Here is a 15,068-nt window from a genome sequence, read left to right as displayed (position 1 = left end):
GGTACACCATGATATCGATCTCGACTCAATAGCCAATAATTATTGATTGTAATGAGTTGGATCAGACTGTTTCACCCATCAAAAGATCAAAACATATGCTTTTTTAACAGTTTAACCCTCTTCGCTCCGATACCAAGAATAAAGTATTAGTCGTATTGATATCGGTATGATCAAGGTTAATATCGATATGAATCAGCCATATCAATGGATTCGATACCAATACCTAAAACCATGCTAATACATGGATTGATTCTAAGCCCATTTGGTTCACCCATTGATCAGTCGATTCCTCGAGTCCTCCACGTCATCAATCCCATACATGCTCTTTTTTTAGCGTACCAAAACCGTAGACCAATTGTTTCTTCAATGCCCATGCCAAGAAAAGGTTTGGGTAAGTCCATTTTTTAGATTAGATCATGAATTATTCTAGGAGCATTTCTCTTGATTAAGGATGTAAATGTATCAAGGTATTTAGTTTCGTCATATGAGAGGTTAGATTTTAAGGTCATTCATATGTTAAGTTTTAGTCTAAATGGAGTTGGACTAATTGTTAAAAAATAAAATCAATTTAGAATTGAAGTAGGATCATAGAAAGGTTACATGCCAATATATGGAAACAAGGTATAGGATCCTGTTGGAATGATGCATTGAAAGTAAAAATTTAGATAGAAAATTAACTTAGAGCCATGTGATAAAATATGTTTTCTTTAAAGCATTATCTACTAATATATGGGAATTTTATGGCTCTCATGCCACTTCAGTTTTAATTTGGTCTCTACATTTTTAGGGGGATTTGGATATAGTTACGTAAAAACCTACTAGCACAGAAACTAGAAGTGGAATCCCTTTTGGATTTGAATGGTCAATTCAGTAATTGATTGGGAACCCATTGACTCTATAGCTAGCTAAGCCTTGTTATTTTGTTATTCCCTGTTAGATAATATTAGAAAATGTTTAATATTAATTAAGGAAAACGCTGAAGACACAGCTGGGGTGCCCAACATTTGTCAGCCTCTCTACTCCCCCTACAAAAAACCCCCTTTGTCCTCCTGCATCGAACCCTGTGATTGATATATGCCGCAAACTAATAAAAAATTGACGGCGTACCCAACCCTCTCCCTGTATTTATTATCATTTTGTTATCTTGTGTTCTAACTGATCACTGATGAAGAGTTCCATCTCTTGCAAGACTCTACTTGTTTTAAATTTATAAATACAAGTCATGAGGCCAGTCAATCTTCAAGTAGTGTTGCATCCCCTACGTGTCTCTGATGGTTCATCTAGACATGCCATTGATAGAGAAGGTCAAGGAATTTGTTGTATCATGTTTGAATTGGTTTGCTCAAATATCTCCTATTTTGTTTTATTCTATTAATTCTTTTTATGAATAAACAAAAGGTTTATCGGAAACAGAGAAGCCCAGTAGTACAAATGTAAGCAGCCATAACAGTTCATAAACTAAAAATACTCCACATTTTCCAAAGAGACTTGGTACCTTCACATATAATCAACTATATATATATATATATTAATGAATAGCTCTCATTGTACTGTAATTGTTTCTTTGCTCTGGCTTTTGAAGGTTCATTCAGCTAAGGATTTATTATATTGAGACATACCAACGCAATTTTCATGCCAAATGCTAACGTTCTCCATTTGCTACCATCCCAGAATCATAGTCCCCAATAAGTGAGATTCTGCATTAATTTTTTTTTTTGGGTGCAAGTTCTGGTCCTGTTATCATTGCTCAAGTTATATGTTCAATTGAATCTGCTGCTACCCCAATTGGCCCTACATAGCATAACATTACTTGGCTTCAATGGTTCTGATATACCTCACATTCTAGTCTCTCACATGGATTGAGGAAAGGGCACCATCCATTCGCTCATAACCATGTGTATCATCAGCCTTGAATGGATGATTTTGCTCCATTTGCTGTTTATAACATCCCCTGAAATACCCTTCAAATGTTCAAAGTGAATGGTCATCAAGCTGCATAATCTAACATTGCTTTCACCACCTATATAAAATCATATTAGGCATTACTGAAATTTCTGTTTTCTCTCTCTCTCCATCACCTCCAAAAAAGCTTTCTTTCAAAATAGCACACCTCTCACTGAAATGGGAAGATGTTTGAAGGGAGAAAATTAATTATGTGAAATGATTTAGAAAGCAACTTCAAAATTTCAACAGAGTAGAAAGGGTGTATGAGAGATGAATGTTGTCATTGCCAAATCATTAGGATCCCACAGAACAATGAAAATCAAGTCTTGTCCACTAGTTTCAATTGGCAACATAAATGATCTTCACCATTCATATTTGACCACAGAAACACCTAATGCTTAAGGCACACTTTAAAAAAAACCCAAAAAAAAAAAAAGAGAGGGACTGCAAACTGAGCTCAATTTTTTTGATAAAAGAAATAGAAAACCAACGCTAACTAACAAGCGCAGAAATTACATCATCACTTACATGCATAGATAGTTTCTCCTTCCTAGCTCAGACTGCCAATTAATAGGCAACCGAGACAAAACATCTAGTTTACTTCACGATATCCACAGATTCAAAAGAACTAAAAAGAGTTTTCAGATCCAACAAAAAAGTAAAAAGTTCCCAAGGCCATTGATCCATACCCTTGGAGTTGGATCACTTCAAGTTTAAGGGTCCAAGCACACAATTTTTGCTTGTGGTGAAGCTCTTTCAAATTGAAGCAACTGTTTTAATAATTTTAATGCTTCAATGCCAATTATTGAAGGACTGATATTCATCGTCACAAGCACCGGTGAATTGGCTAGGATAAATTTAACGAGTACCAATTCAATTTCCAAGCCAAAGAGTTTAGAAATTTCTACAACCCGGAGTTTGTTGAAAGTACACTTCAACTGATCCTTTGCTTCTTGCAGATCAATGACAGGATCAATCGCAGATACCCTACTATGCCAGAACTGGAGGATTGAAAAAGTTAATGAGAACAAAGAACCATAGGAAGACAAAAAGAAAAAGTATAGTACAAGTAAGTTACCAAGATTTCAAGCTCTTGCAAATTAGGGGAGCTATTAAGTAAACATATAGCAACTAAAATCTCTTTCATATCCTCCGTATTTAATGGAAGGGAGATACTCTTCAAATGATTATAAGCAGAAGGAAGCCTCCTCTCCACATCACTGCCGACTAAGGACTGTAATAGAATTCAAGCAGAAGTAAACACAAAAGATTATGTGCCAATTGCTGCGTAAATACGAAAAATCACAAGGTTCTATTACCTGTAGAAACCAGCCTCCCATGACAAGCTTTTGAATACCGACTAGAGAGCCAAGAATGTTGCTAATGTTGCAGGTTCTCCATTGGAGAAGATGAGCTGCAGTTGATGCATGAAAGTTTGCATAGACTAAAAGTCTCAAATCTTTGAGGCACATACCAGTGAATTTTCCAGAGATCCACAAGTACTTGAGTTTTGGATTGCTAAGTTCAATATAAATAGGACCATCGATATCAGTCAATGTCAACTTTTCTAGTTGAGGGCAGGCAGAAACCAAATATTTCAATGTTACACTAGAGAGTGTAACTTTTTTAAAAACTAGATTTGTGAGACAGCTAAAGCCTTTGAAGGTCACAGGAGGAACAATTATGCAACGAACCAGTGTTAGATGATTCAGTCGTCTAAAGGAGAATAAACATGGATGAACATTATGACGCTGGGATGTAGAAATGTGAAGTTTAAACTCTTCGACAGAATATAATGAGAGGTTAATGATCCAGCTGTCTATTTCTGAACAGGTTTTTAACATGGAACTAGAGATATGGAATGTTAGAACTGGGCCTCTATGACGTAGGAGAACATGATTGACAATTTTCACAAGTTTATCATGACCAAGTGAACCAGCAGAAACTGGTATACATTCATCATTGAATATGAGATGTGGAAATGAGCATTTGTATCTCCACTGAGTTGATAGGACACTGGTCCTCACCACGTCTCTCATTGACAAATGTAAAAAGATGTTTTCTAGTATACTTTCTGGCAGATTACTCAACATGTCTCGAGTCGAACACTGAGCCATTTTCATCCTGCAATGGTTAATGGTTTCATAAATACTTTGTTATTGAAACCAAATTTCTGATATTATAAAAGACTACAGCAAACCAACAAAAGCTTCTTCTCCTAACAATAAAACAGTTATTGCAAGTTATGATAGAAACTCAAATTTTTTAGCAAAGAGGAACAATAGATTCATAAGCTACACTGAAATGGCTAAAATTAATTCAGTTTGTTTATAGGACCCCAACACCAATTAGACTTTACCAAACCTCTTCAATTCTTACTTTAACAAGTACATTATCCCACACCCTTAAACAATCTGGGACCTCCAACAAAAAGGAAAAAAAAGGTGAATCAACCAAAAATGAAAAAAAGAAGAAGAAGAAAAGAGGAACAGAAAGAGCCCTAAAAAGAGACAGAGACAGAAAGAATTGAACCTAGATGGAATGGCTGCACTTTCCCTGCAATATACCCCAGAAAAAAACATTGTTTAGTTTTATTTAGTAGATCTAAGAAAAGAAAGACCTATAGTTGAAGTGATCCTACCAGCCATAGTAAGTTTGGGAATGGCAATAATATGGGTACAGATGCGAACGACAATTAAACGGACCATAGAGCAATAATACTTTTCAAAAATCAGGCGCAATAAAACGTGAACGGCAATGATACGGTACATGTTTAATATGATTGTTGTTCTGTAAAATCCAGGGGCAAAAGTATGGGCATATATTCACTATGCAACAGGCATGTTCACCTAATAAACACAATTATATGTAACTGAAATTTGATTAGTTTGAGAAAAATGGAGGAATGAAGACAAAGATCAATTCTAATAATTTCAGTGTGCACAAGACGCTCCAATCCTTCCTTACCATAACCAGCTAAAATCCCGAAAACCATAACCATTAGTAGAGAAATAAAACAGCCAGCTATAAAGACTAAATGGAAAATGCTAACAAATTGTTCGTCTACACTAATTCCTTTATGAAGGTTCCAAGTTTTAACCTTTCTCAGTAATTGACACAAAACTTCCATACTCAGGGTAGGAAGACATGGAGATAGGCGGCCACTTTTTCTTAATCACTATCTATGTGTGAGGTTTTTAAATTATGAATCATCAACCTTGACCCTCCTTTCTCATAGAAAGGCAGTCCATATCTAGAGAACTCCTAAGGCACCATTTTGGATGATGTTATCTTTTCAAGGAGCCGGTGACTTCTCATCTCTCCAAGGCAGCAGGACAGCATCGACCTCCATGTATTTTGTTTCTTACAAGCTAACTTCTCAGAGAAACAAAGGAAATCATATGCATTGAGGTGCTCCGAGTATTCATTGGTCTAATGGAGTTATATGATAGCACCTCATCTCAATTTTAAGATTCAGGAAGCAAATAAAGCATCTCTGTAAGGATACAAAACTCAGATAATTTATCGAGAGTGAGAGAGAGAGAGAGAGAGAGAGAGAGAGAGACAGTCACACACAGAAAAAACTTACAGAGTGGATAGATTCTCACTGGCCGAATTGAACGGAGATGGTTAATCTGCCGCTGCAATCGCCGACTGCCACAGGGAGTATTCCGGTATTGGGAGGTCGGACTTCGCAGGTCGCTGTAATCGCCGAGGAACAGAGATGGAGAATGGAGACGGAGAAGAAGGGGGGAAAGGGTTTGGGGATTTTTTCAGTCGCCGGCCTGAAATTACCGGGAACGGAGACGAAGAAGAAGGGTTCTAGGCATGATAATCCGCGAGAGAGAGAGAGAAGTGTTTGGGGATTTTTTCAGGGGTTCGGAGACTTCCGTCGTTATCATCAGGTTGAGTTTATTTTTTTTTTTTTTAAAAATTAAAAAACATGATCGTATAATACACGTGTTTTTTTTTCCTTCTTTATCCACATAACCCAAGTAATGACACAAACAAAACCTGAGTAATGCTTTGGATTTAATAACACTTTAGCCCTTTCGGCTTTCCTTTTCCTTTGTTTTTGGGGAGGTTTAGAAAGAATATTTTTCGTCTGCGGTTTCCTGACCGGTGCGGTTCCCTAGTGCCTCTCACAAGAGAAGGGTGGACCTCATCCGAGCAGAGTATTCGTTTAGGTACCCTGGGTGGATCCCACCCCCCTTTTGTGAGAGGCACTAGAGAACCGCACCGGTCAGGAAATCATAGACGATATAAAATCGGCTTTTTCCCTTTCCATCCCTATTTCACAAAAAAGAAAACCTTTGCGTGTTGACTGGGAACAGAGCAATCCACTGTTATGGAATCAGTTTGTTATTTGTATCGGTATGATCATGGTTAATATCGATATGAATCAGTCATATCGGTGGATTCGATGTCGATACCTCAAACTATGTTAATACATGGATTGATTCTAGGCCCATTTGGTTCGCCCATTGATCAGTCGATTACTTGACTCCTCCACATCATCAATCCCATACATACTCGGTTTTTTTTTTTTTGACCGTACCAAAACTGGAGACCAATTGTTTCTTCAATGTCCTTGCCAAGAAAAGGTTTGGGTTAGTCCATTTTTTAGATTAGATCATGAATTAATGTAGGAGCATTTCTCTTGATTAATGATGTAAATGTATCAAGGTATTTAGTTTCGTCGTATGATAGGTTAGATTTTAAGATCTTCTACTCATATGTTAAGTTTTAGCCTAAATGGAGTTGGACTAATGGTTAAAACAAAAAATTAATTTAGACCTAGGACCATAGAAAGGTTACATGCCAATATATGAAAACAAGGCATAGGTGTAGGTACAATGATCGTCGACCGGTGACAAATCCTTTTCTCGTGGGTTTGCCGTCGTCGTGATTACACCTCACGGCATCGATATCCTTTTTTTCTTAGCGACTCGAATTGAATGAAAGGTGTTGTGGTTCACTCGGTGCGGGGAAAACACAATTTAAAATAACAGAAGGGAGTCACCACCTAGGTTGTGAATGGCTTAGAATCCTAAATAGGTAGTTCATATTCTAGTTAGAGGATAGGGCTATGATTGATTCCATATGATCTAGCCAGAGAATAGATAAAAGGTTAGGTTATGAAGATGGGATGGTTTTATGCATCCCACTCCGCCCGAAGGAGTCAATCCATCGTGTTAGATGCTAGGATTCATAGATTTTCTCTAAATAAGGTCTCACATCACAATATGCAAGGTTGAACTAAGGTCAAAATGTCATGATCATGCATCTCAAGACATTAAATATGCAAATCAGCATAAAGTAATGGAAATGACCAAAATACTTCTGGAGTGCATAAAGGCATAAAATACACACAAAGTCATATTTGAACATCACCACTGATCTAAATATGACTAAATGATTTAATATCATATATATGAGATATTCCAAATATCGAAAAGGCAAACCAACTTTTTTTTTTTGGTAAAGAAAAGGCAAACCAACTTAAAATGCTATTAAATATGACTAGATATGTTGATGACATATGTGAGGTATTCTATACACCTGAAATGTAATCCAACTTAAAATGACAATAATTATACAAAAAACCCCTGAGGATAGAATTGTGCATAAAACCATATTTAAACATCATCAATGATATTAAACATGACTAGATATGTTAACAAAACATATGTGAAGTATTCCAAACACCTAAAATGCAATCCAACATGAAATGAAAATAATTACCAAAATTCCCCTGGAAGCCAGAATTGCAGAAAATGCATGGAATTATGTCTTATGTCCCAAAACATGTGTTACAATTATTAAAAATCCTTTCGGAGTCCTAAACAAATTTTGGTTGCAAAATGACCAAAATGCCCTAAGGGCATAATGGTAAAATGGGTGTCGAAAATGACACTCTGAGGGGCTGCAAAGATCAAAAGTGATATTGATCAACTTAAGATGATCAAACATACTAAATAGGATTAAAGGAATGGGATTTTGGGCTTGTAATTGGTAAATTTCCAAAATACCCATGAAGAGCATAAATGCAACGAGTGCGAATAAAATAATATTTGGGTATCACCATTGATTAAAAACATGATAGAATGCATTATATGCATGGAATAACGTTCTAAACCTAATGGGGGAATTAAACGTATTTTTTAAAAAAGTCGATACCGTGATTATACGGAAATCGACAAGTCTTTTAAGAAAACATGACGACATACGAGCCGAAAAACTCAAATTCTAGAATGACTAGAATGAAGCAGTAAGATTTTGTCAATGCTAGAGTCATTTATTCTACAATGCAATAATGACCGACAGTGGGTACAACCACACGACATTGACTGAAAAACTGAAATTATGGAATGACCAGAATGAAACAATAAGGTTCTGTCAATGACAGAGTCAGTTATTCTACAAAGCAATAATGATCGATGGTGGGTACAGCCACACGACATCGATCAGATCATTAGTAAAAATAACATACACACACATCACTAAAACTTCGGAAAGCAATTAATGATTGAGGGTATGTGTATTCGAATACTATCAATCAGATTATTAGTGAAAATAACGCACGCACACATCACTAAAGGAAAGCAATTAATGATTGTGGGTAGGTGTATCCAAACACCGTAATCAGATCGTTAGTAAAACTAACGCACACATACATCACTAAAACTTCGGAAAACAATTAAATACCTGATAGCAAAAGTCATAAAATGACTAAACACGCCAATTTAATGATAATGGATGGTCATTTTGGGCTATTTTGTATAATTACCAGAATGGCCCTGAAAGACTGAAATGATATTTTATGTGATATCATGATGCATAATGAACACAACATTATGCATGAAAATGACATAAAATACCAAACATGCATATGCCATAACCCGATCACTTTACCGGTCTACATTATGCCAGAGTTGGAATGAAGCAAAAAGATCAAAATACCTGGATACAACATTCCACAAGGGTCAGAAAGAAACTTCTGCACAAAAATTTTGGTGGCGCTTCCGCTCTATCGATTGGGATTCGTTGATAAAATCCAGGCAGAACCCCAATATATCAAACAAACTTTTGTTGACGAAAATTGGGCAGAACCTCGGCCCAGGTGGAGGGGAAAAGACTTTCTCTCACTTGAAGGGCTATACCTCCCACAAGGTAGGGTTTGGAAACATCCCCATTATCTGCTGATCCAGGACTTCGAGGGACTTTTCGCAGAGTAACGAGGCATTGGTGGGACAAAGCCATGTCAGCAAAATAAAAAAAGAACTTTGAAAATGAAAGCCACAAGAGAGAATCCAGATTTTCCAAAAAAACTCAAGTGCTTGGAGACAGAGGGAACGAGGATTTTCTAAAAATCCAATTGCCCTCACTAAAATCAAGTGCTCTCCCAAAATCCAGTTCGTTTCAAAGGCAAGGGGGAGGGGAGGGGGAATTTTTATCCTATGCAGTTACTGCACGGTGCAGTACTGCATCGTACGGCTGCTGTAGAGGCCATGTGCACCATGTGGGGCCTGCTGTGCCACATGGCCTCTGTTGCACCGCACGATATAGTACAAGAGAGGATAACGATTCAGGGAGGGGGGGGGGAGGTCCTATTTATAGGGTAGATATTTTAAAGGATAAGGTTGTAGGTTTTTTTATTTATTTTTTATCCTTATCAGAAGGCTTCCACGGGTTCAAGGAACTGCCCTTAGGTTCCATAGATCCGTGTAATCCGTAGAACCTTACACGGATCCATGGAATCCATGGATCTCCCAAGTTGATCCATATTGTTCGGATTGGAATCTTTTGCCAGTTTTGGACCCTGCTTCGCGTCCGAGTGTTAGATTTTGACACAAAATATATCTTTGGATTCATATTTCCGAGCACTATCCAAAGGTATAACTTTAGTTCAAGATTAGCTCAAAAAACATTTTAATTTTAAACAAAGTGATTAATCCTAATTTGGTGCTAGGGAAATTTCGGATAGTGTTTCGAATTACTGCTTATGCACCCTTGGCTATCATTGAGTATTTTGCACTTAAAAACACTTGTCCGAACCTTATCGGGGTCAAAGTGGGGTAGGTTAGGGGGTCGAGCCCTTCTTGAGAGAGAATCTTCATCAATCCATGTCCGATTGTCATCATTGCCGAGGGGGTGACAAAATTCAGGATCTACAATAGGATCCTGTTGGAATGATGCATTGAAGCTAAGAATTTAGATAAAAAATTAACTTGGAGCCATGTGATGAAATATGTTTTCTTTAAAGCATTATCTGCTAATATGTGGAAAATTTATGGCTCTCATGCCACTTAGTTTTAATTTGGTCTCTACATTTCTAGGGGGTTTGGATATAGTTACATAAGAACCTACTAGCATAGAAACTAGAAGTGGAATCGCTCCTGGATTTAGATGGTCAATTCAGTAACTAACTGGGACCCTATTGACTCTCTAGCTAGCTAAGCCTTGTTATTTTGTTATTCCCTATTATATAATGTTAGAAAATGTTTAATATTAGTTAGGGAAAAGGTTGAACACACTGCTAGGTTGCCCAACACTTATCATCCTCTCTCCTCCTCCTATGGTGAAGACCCCCTTGCCCTCTTGTGTCCAGTCATGTGATTGGTGTATGTCGCTATCTTACCAAAAGCTGACAGCATAACCGACCCTCTCCCTATTACTTATTATCACTTTGTTATTTGTTGTTCTTTATCTGTTGTTCTAAGTTATCACTGATGATGAGTTCCATCTCTTGTAAGACTCTCTACTTGTTTTAAATTTATAAATACAAGTCAAGGGGCTAGTCATCTTCCAGTAGTTTTGCATACCCTACATGTCTCTGATGGTTCATCTAGGCATGCCATTGGTAGTGAAGGTCAAGGAATTTGTTGTATCATGTTTGACTTGGTATCCTCAAATTATTTCCATGTTTTAAAAATATCTGGTATTTAGTTTTGTTGTATTAATTCTTTTTTATGAATAAACAAAAGATTCAGAAAAGGAAGGCCAGCATGGGAATCCTATGTGCTTCAAAACATATCCGAATATGAACGGGAAAACGTCACTCTGATGCCAATTGTTGGTTTGAAACCAATGGCGTAGCGGAAATGGATCAAAGAACTTTACTTTTGCATTCCTATGCGGAAAACCACAGTAAACCAAAAAAAATACGGGAAAACTTTGATTATCTTAGAGCCGCAATCAAAGCTCCTCCTCCAGATAATAGTTCTTCTACACTCGAGCAGAATATGGATCTGCTTGTTCAACTCTTTGAATACTCCGATCAAACACAATTAGAAGTGACACAACTCACCACCCAATTAGAGTTTCATAAACCCCAAAAGCACTCACACCTCACACACACAAAGGAGGGGGAGGGAGAGAAAATGTGGGAGAGAAGAGAGAGGGAAACCACAAAAACGTGGAACCTCTCTCTCCCCTTCTCTTTAATATATAATTTCCCTTAGTAGGATTGCTTTGATAAGTTCTAGTTTCTAAAACTGAAGCTTGGCTTTTTGCCTTGTGCAAGTGAAGTTTCTGAAACCGTAACTTGCCAACTTGGTGAAAATTGTCCACTTGCTATTTTGCACAATATCTTTGTTTCTAAAGTGAGAAGAGGTAGAATCTTAAAGGGATTGCTATCTCTTTAATTATGGTCAATCATATAATCTAATTATATTTTATTTATTGCCATAAGCAAAAAGATAATTAATCAATTTAATATTCTAAAAAACTATCTTGCACAATTAAACTCTTTAATTTATAAATAAGTCCTTCTAATAATCCAATATCCCATAATGAGCTATAGGACATGTAATTAAATAATGCCAAACCCCAACTCTTTGTATAAGTCCATTTTAAGATTATGTGATCGTTAGCGGACGCCCGAAAAATATTTCAAATAAATTTAATTACATAAATAATTATTTTTCATATACAAAATAGTTTTGTAAACAATTTACAAAAAATGACACTGGTACCAGATTTCTCTCTGATTCATCACAGGCATTCTCTCTCCTTGATATTCTTGAATTAACGGTAGTGGATTCCATGTTGAGCATCTCTTTCATTAACAATGCGTATTCAAGTATCCAGTGCGCCGATATATAGTTCGTAGGACGTCAACCATTGGCTTACCAAAACAAGTGATCCAACATTGCAACGAATAGGATCTCTCAAGTCAAAGGTCAAATGACAGGTACATATCTCGTACTCACACAATTGCCAGTAACACATGTAGGATTCTTACTAGATTCTTTTCTATATACACACAGTATATGTATCCACATTTATGTATCGAAAACTCATTTCTGGTAACATACAATGTGACGACCATATAAACGGGAAGTCCAATCCTGTCCCTAGCCGATAACCATTTTAGGTGAAAACCCATGAAACAAGTTACAAACCCAATAAAATACATGTCATGCGCGAAATAAAATAAACATTTCATTAATATGAACTGGGTCTAATGGACACATATCCAACATGGCATAAGCTAAGCTCTGACGGCAAGTATAGGGATTAATTCCCTTTTATACACACAAACAGGATCTTGCCTACGCATGCTTGAATCATGAATAATAAACATGATTTAAGCATGTGTAGGCAAAATCCTATTTGTGTGTATAGAAGAGAATTAATCCCTACAAGGGTTTCCTCCATTCCTTTATGTACAAAGGCGTCTGCCTCCAAAGCAAAGTGCACTTTCCTATAAATACAACACAGCTCTACAAACACATTCTTCACAATTCAAAAACAAATGAAAACCCCTCTCTATCTCTCGCTGAATCAATGGCTGTTTCTTATAAACACCTTTCTTCTCTTAATTGTGAACTGAGAATCATTGAAGGCAAAACCTCAAATTCATATCAACAAGGAAGCTTTTCATTAGCTTCTATCTTTGCACAGGAAACATTAATGAGAATCAGGGTAGGGAGGGAGAAAGGGAGGGAGTAGAGGTGTCGACGACGTTAGAGGTGATGGTGGTGGCGGCGAATGTAGAAGTCGAAGTAGAGGTGAAGATAGGTTAGAAGTGGGATGAGATTGAGAGGGCTAAAATAAAAAATACACCTAAATTAGGGTAGAACTAAACCTCACAAGAAACCCCATATGAAAATTTTCAAAAAAAGGAGAACTCAAATGTACTTTTATCAAAGATTGGGCTCCTCAGATATAATTTACCCTTAGTTATTATCACTTTGTTATCCTATTGTTCTATCTGATAACAAATGACGAGTTCCATCTCTTGTAAGCCTCTCTACTTGTTTAAATTTATAAATATAAGTCAAGGGGCCAGTCAATCTTCCAGTTTTCCGTCCCCTACATGTCGCCATCTAGACTTGCCATTGGTAGTGAAGGTCAAGGAGTTTGTTGTCTCATGTTGGACTTGGTGTCTGGAAGAGACTTCTCTACTTCCAAGGCGGGCTGTACTTTTGTGCGCCCAACATTGACCCACATATAAGGCGGCGGAAAGTACTGCTTGCCCAAGTGCCTTGCCCGAGCGGGGGTAAGGCGATACTTTCCGCCCGCCTTGTATGTTGGGCAAAGTTGGGCGCACGGAAGTACTGCCCCGCCTTGGAAGTAGAGGAGTCGGATCCCTTGGTGTCTTCAAATTAGATCTAAAATTTTAAAATATCTTCTTTAGTTTTATTTTATTAATTATTTTTTGGGAGAAATGGGTGCATGCGGTGGGCTGTCCCTGCGCCAAGACACAGAGACAGGCAAAATGACCACCACACACATAGAAATGAGGAATTTTCTGGGGACGTGGCGCTCATTTTGCACACCCCTATGTTTGGGCGGCAGTGCAACACGCTCAGTTAGCATTCTCTTTCCCTTAATTTTTTTTTTTTTTATAAATAAACAAAAGGTTTATTAGAAACAGAGAAGCCCAGCAGTACAAATGTAAACGGCCATAACAGTTCAAAAATTAAAAATACTACACATTTTCCAAACAGACTTGGGACTCCACATATAATTAACGGAAGAGGGATGGGTACGCTAATAGTATACTGTATGTTAGCACTGTTAGATGCACGGATAAACTAGAGAGAAAATATAAAAAAGAGAGAAATAATAGGAAGAGAGAGAGAGAGAGAAAAAAAAAAGGATTTGGCTTTACGGACGAAGCCTGGCGTCGCGGCGTAATTAAGAGATCGTCAATCTTCTTCTCAAGATAAATCTAGAGAGATAATTTAGGATAATTCATTCTGCCTTTCATTACGTTTACTTGCATTTAAATAGGAAACAACCTAATGATAACTACCCCTACAACAAAGTAACCCACTTCCATAATAACTACTACCACTTACTAATAACTACTCCCCACAACTTAACATTGATAATTCCCAACCCAACACTGAAAACTACTTAAAACAATAATTACTTAACATCAATAAAATAATTAATAATTAAATATTCAATAAATATAACTACATTAGCCGGAATATGTTGCACATAACAAGCACCCTATGTGTCTATCTCTCTCTTCCCCCTTTGAAATGACTCCCTTACCCCTCAAATGGAGGAAGAGAGATAGACACATAGGGTGCTGGCACACGGTATATCGCTAGCATACCCAGCCTTTCCCTTAACCATATATTATATCAATGATTAGCTCTCATTTTACAGATTGTTTCTTTGCTTTGGCTTTTGCATGTTCATTTAGTTATGGATTCATTAGATCGAGACACAACAATGCAATTTTCATGCCAAAAATACTAAGGTTCATCCACTTTGCCAAGAAACAGAACTCTTGCTTCCTTATTCATCCACTTTACCACCATCCCAGAATCATACTCCACCATTAGTGGGGCTCTGAATTCGTTTTTTGCAAGTTCTGGTCTAAAGTTACATGTTTCAATGGTTCTTCTGATATACCTCAAACTCCAGCCTCATCTGGATTGAGGAAAGGGAACCATTGATATCTTCCTATAGGACGTTGCATCCATTCGCTCACAACCATGTGCATCATCAGCCTTGAATGGATGTCATTGCTCTATTTGCTGTTTATAACATCCCCTGAAATGTCATTGAAGTGATCAAGGAAGAATGGTCACCAAGTTGCATAATCTAACATTGCTTTCACCACCTATATAAAATCCTATTATGCATTACTGAAAATT

At 37.2% G+C, this 15,068-nt stretch overlaps 1 protein-coding gene across 4 annotated transcripts; it reads right to left on the bottom strand.

Annotated features, from left to right (window-relative positions):
- Window positions 1-744: 744 nt before the first annotated feature.
- On the bottom strand, window positions 745-4,541 carry LOC122646829 (F-box/FBD/LRR-repeat protein At1g13570-like). Of its 4 annotated transcripts, none has more exons than XR_006330702.1 (3): window positions 4,477-4,541; window positions 3,023-4,068; window positions 745-755 (listed from the first exon to the last, which is right to left on the bottom strand). XR_006330702.1 is itself a non-coding variant. In XM_043840437.1 (2 exons), exons 1-2 carry the CDS (start codon window positions 4,524-4,526, stop codon window positions 3,162-3,164), a joined length of 957 nt encoding a protein of 318 aa, XP_043696372.1. In that variant the 5' UTR covers window positions 4,527-4,541; the 3' UTR covers window positions 2,754-3,161. The 4 variants fall into 4 exon arrangements, 1 of the variants encoding a protein (XP_043696372.1); XR_006330703.1 differs by lacking the exon at window positions 745-755 and adding an exon at window positions 1,629-1,642; XR_006330701.1 differs by lacking the exon at window positions 745-755 and adding an exon at window positions 2,754-2,945.
- Between the last annotated feature and the right edge of the window lie 10,527 nt (window positions 4,542-15,068).

This window comes from Telopea speciosissima, chromosome 11 (assembly GCF_018873765.1).
Source record: "Telopea speciosissima isolate NSW1024214 ecotype Mountain lineage chromosome 11, Tspe_v1, whole genome shotgun sequence".
NCBI lineage: Eukaryota > Viridiplantae > Streptophyta > Magnoliopsida > Proteales > Proteaceae > Telopea > Telopea speciosissima.
This window is presented reverse-complemented; position numbering and strand designations above follow the sequence as displayed.

Excerpts from the sequence above, each read along its gene's own strand:
- LOC122646829 (XM_043840437.1), bottom strand. The coding sequence starts at position 4,526 with ATGTTTTTTTCTGGGGTATATTGCAGGGAAAGTGCAGCCATTCCATCT. Across the intron at positions 4,069-4,476 it reads AGTGCAGCCATTCCATCTAG|GATGAAAATGGCTCAGTGTT; the intron begins GTTCAATTCTTT and ends TAACCATTGCAG.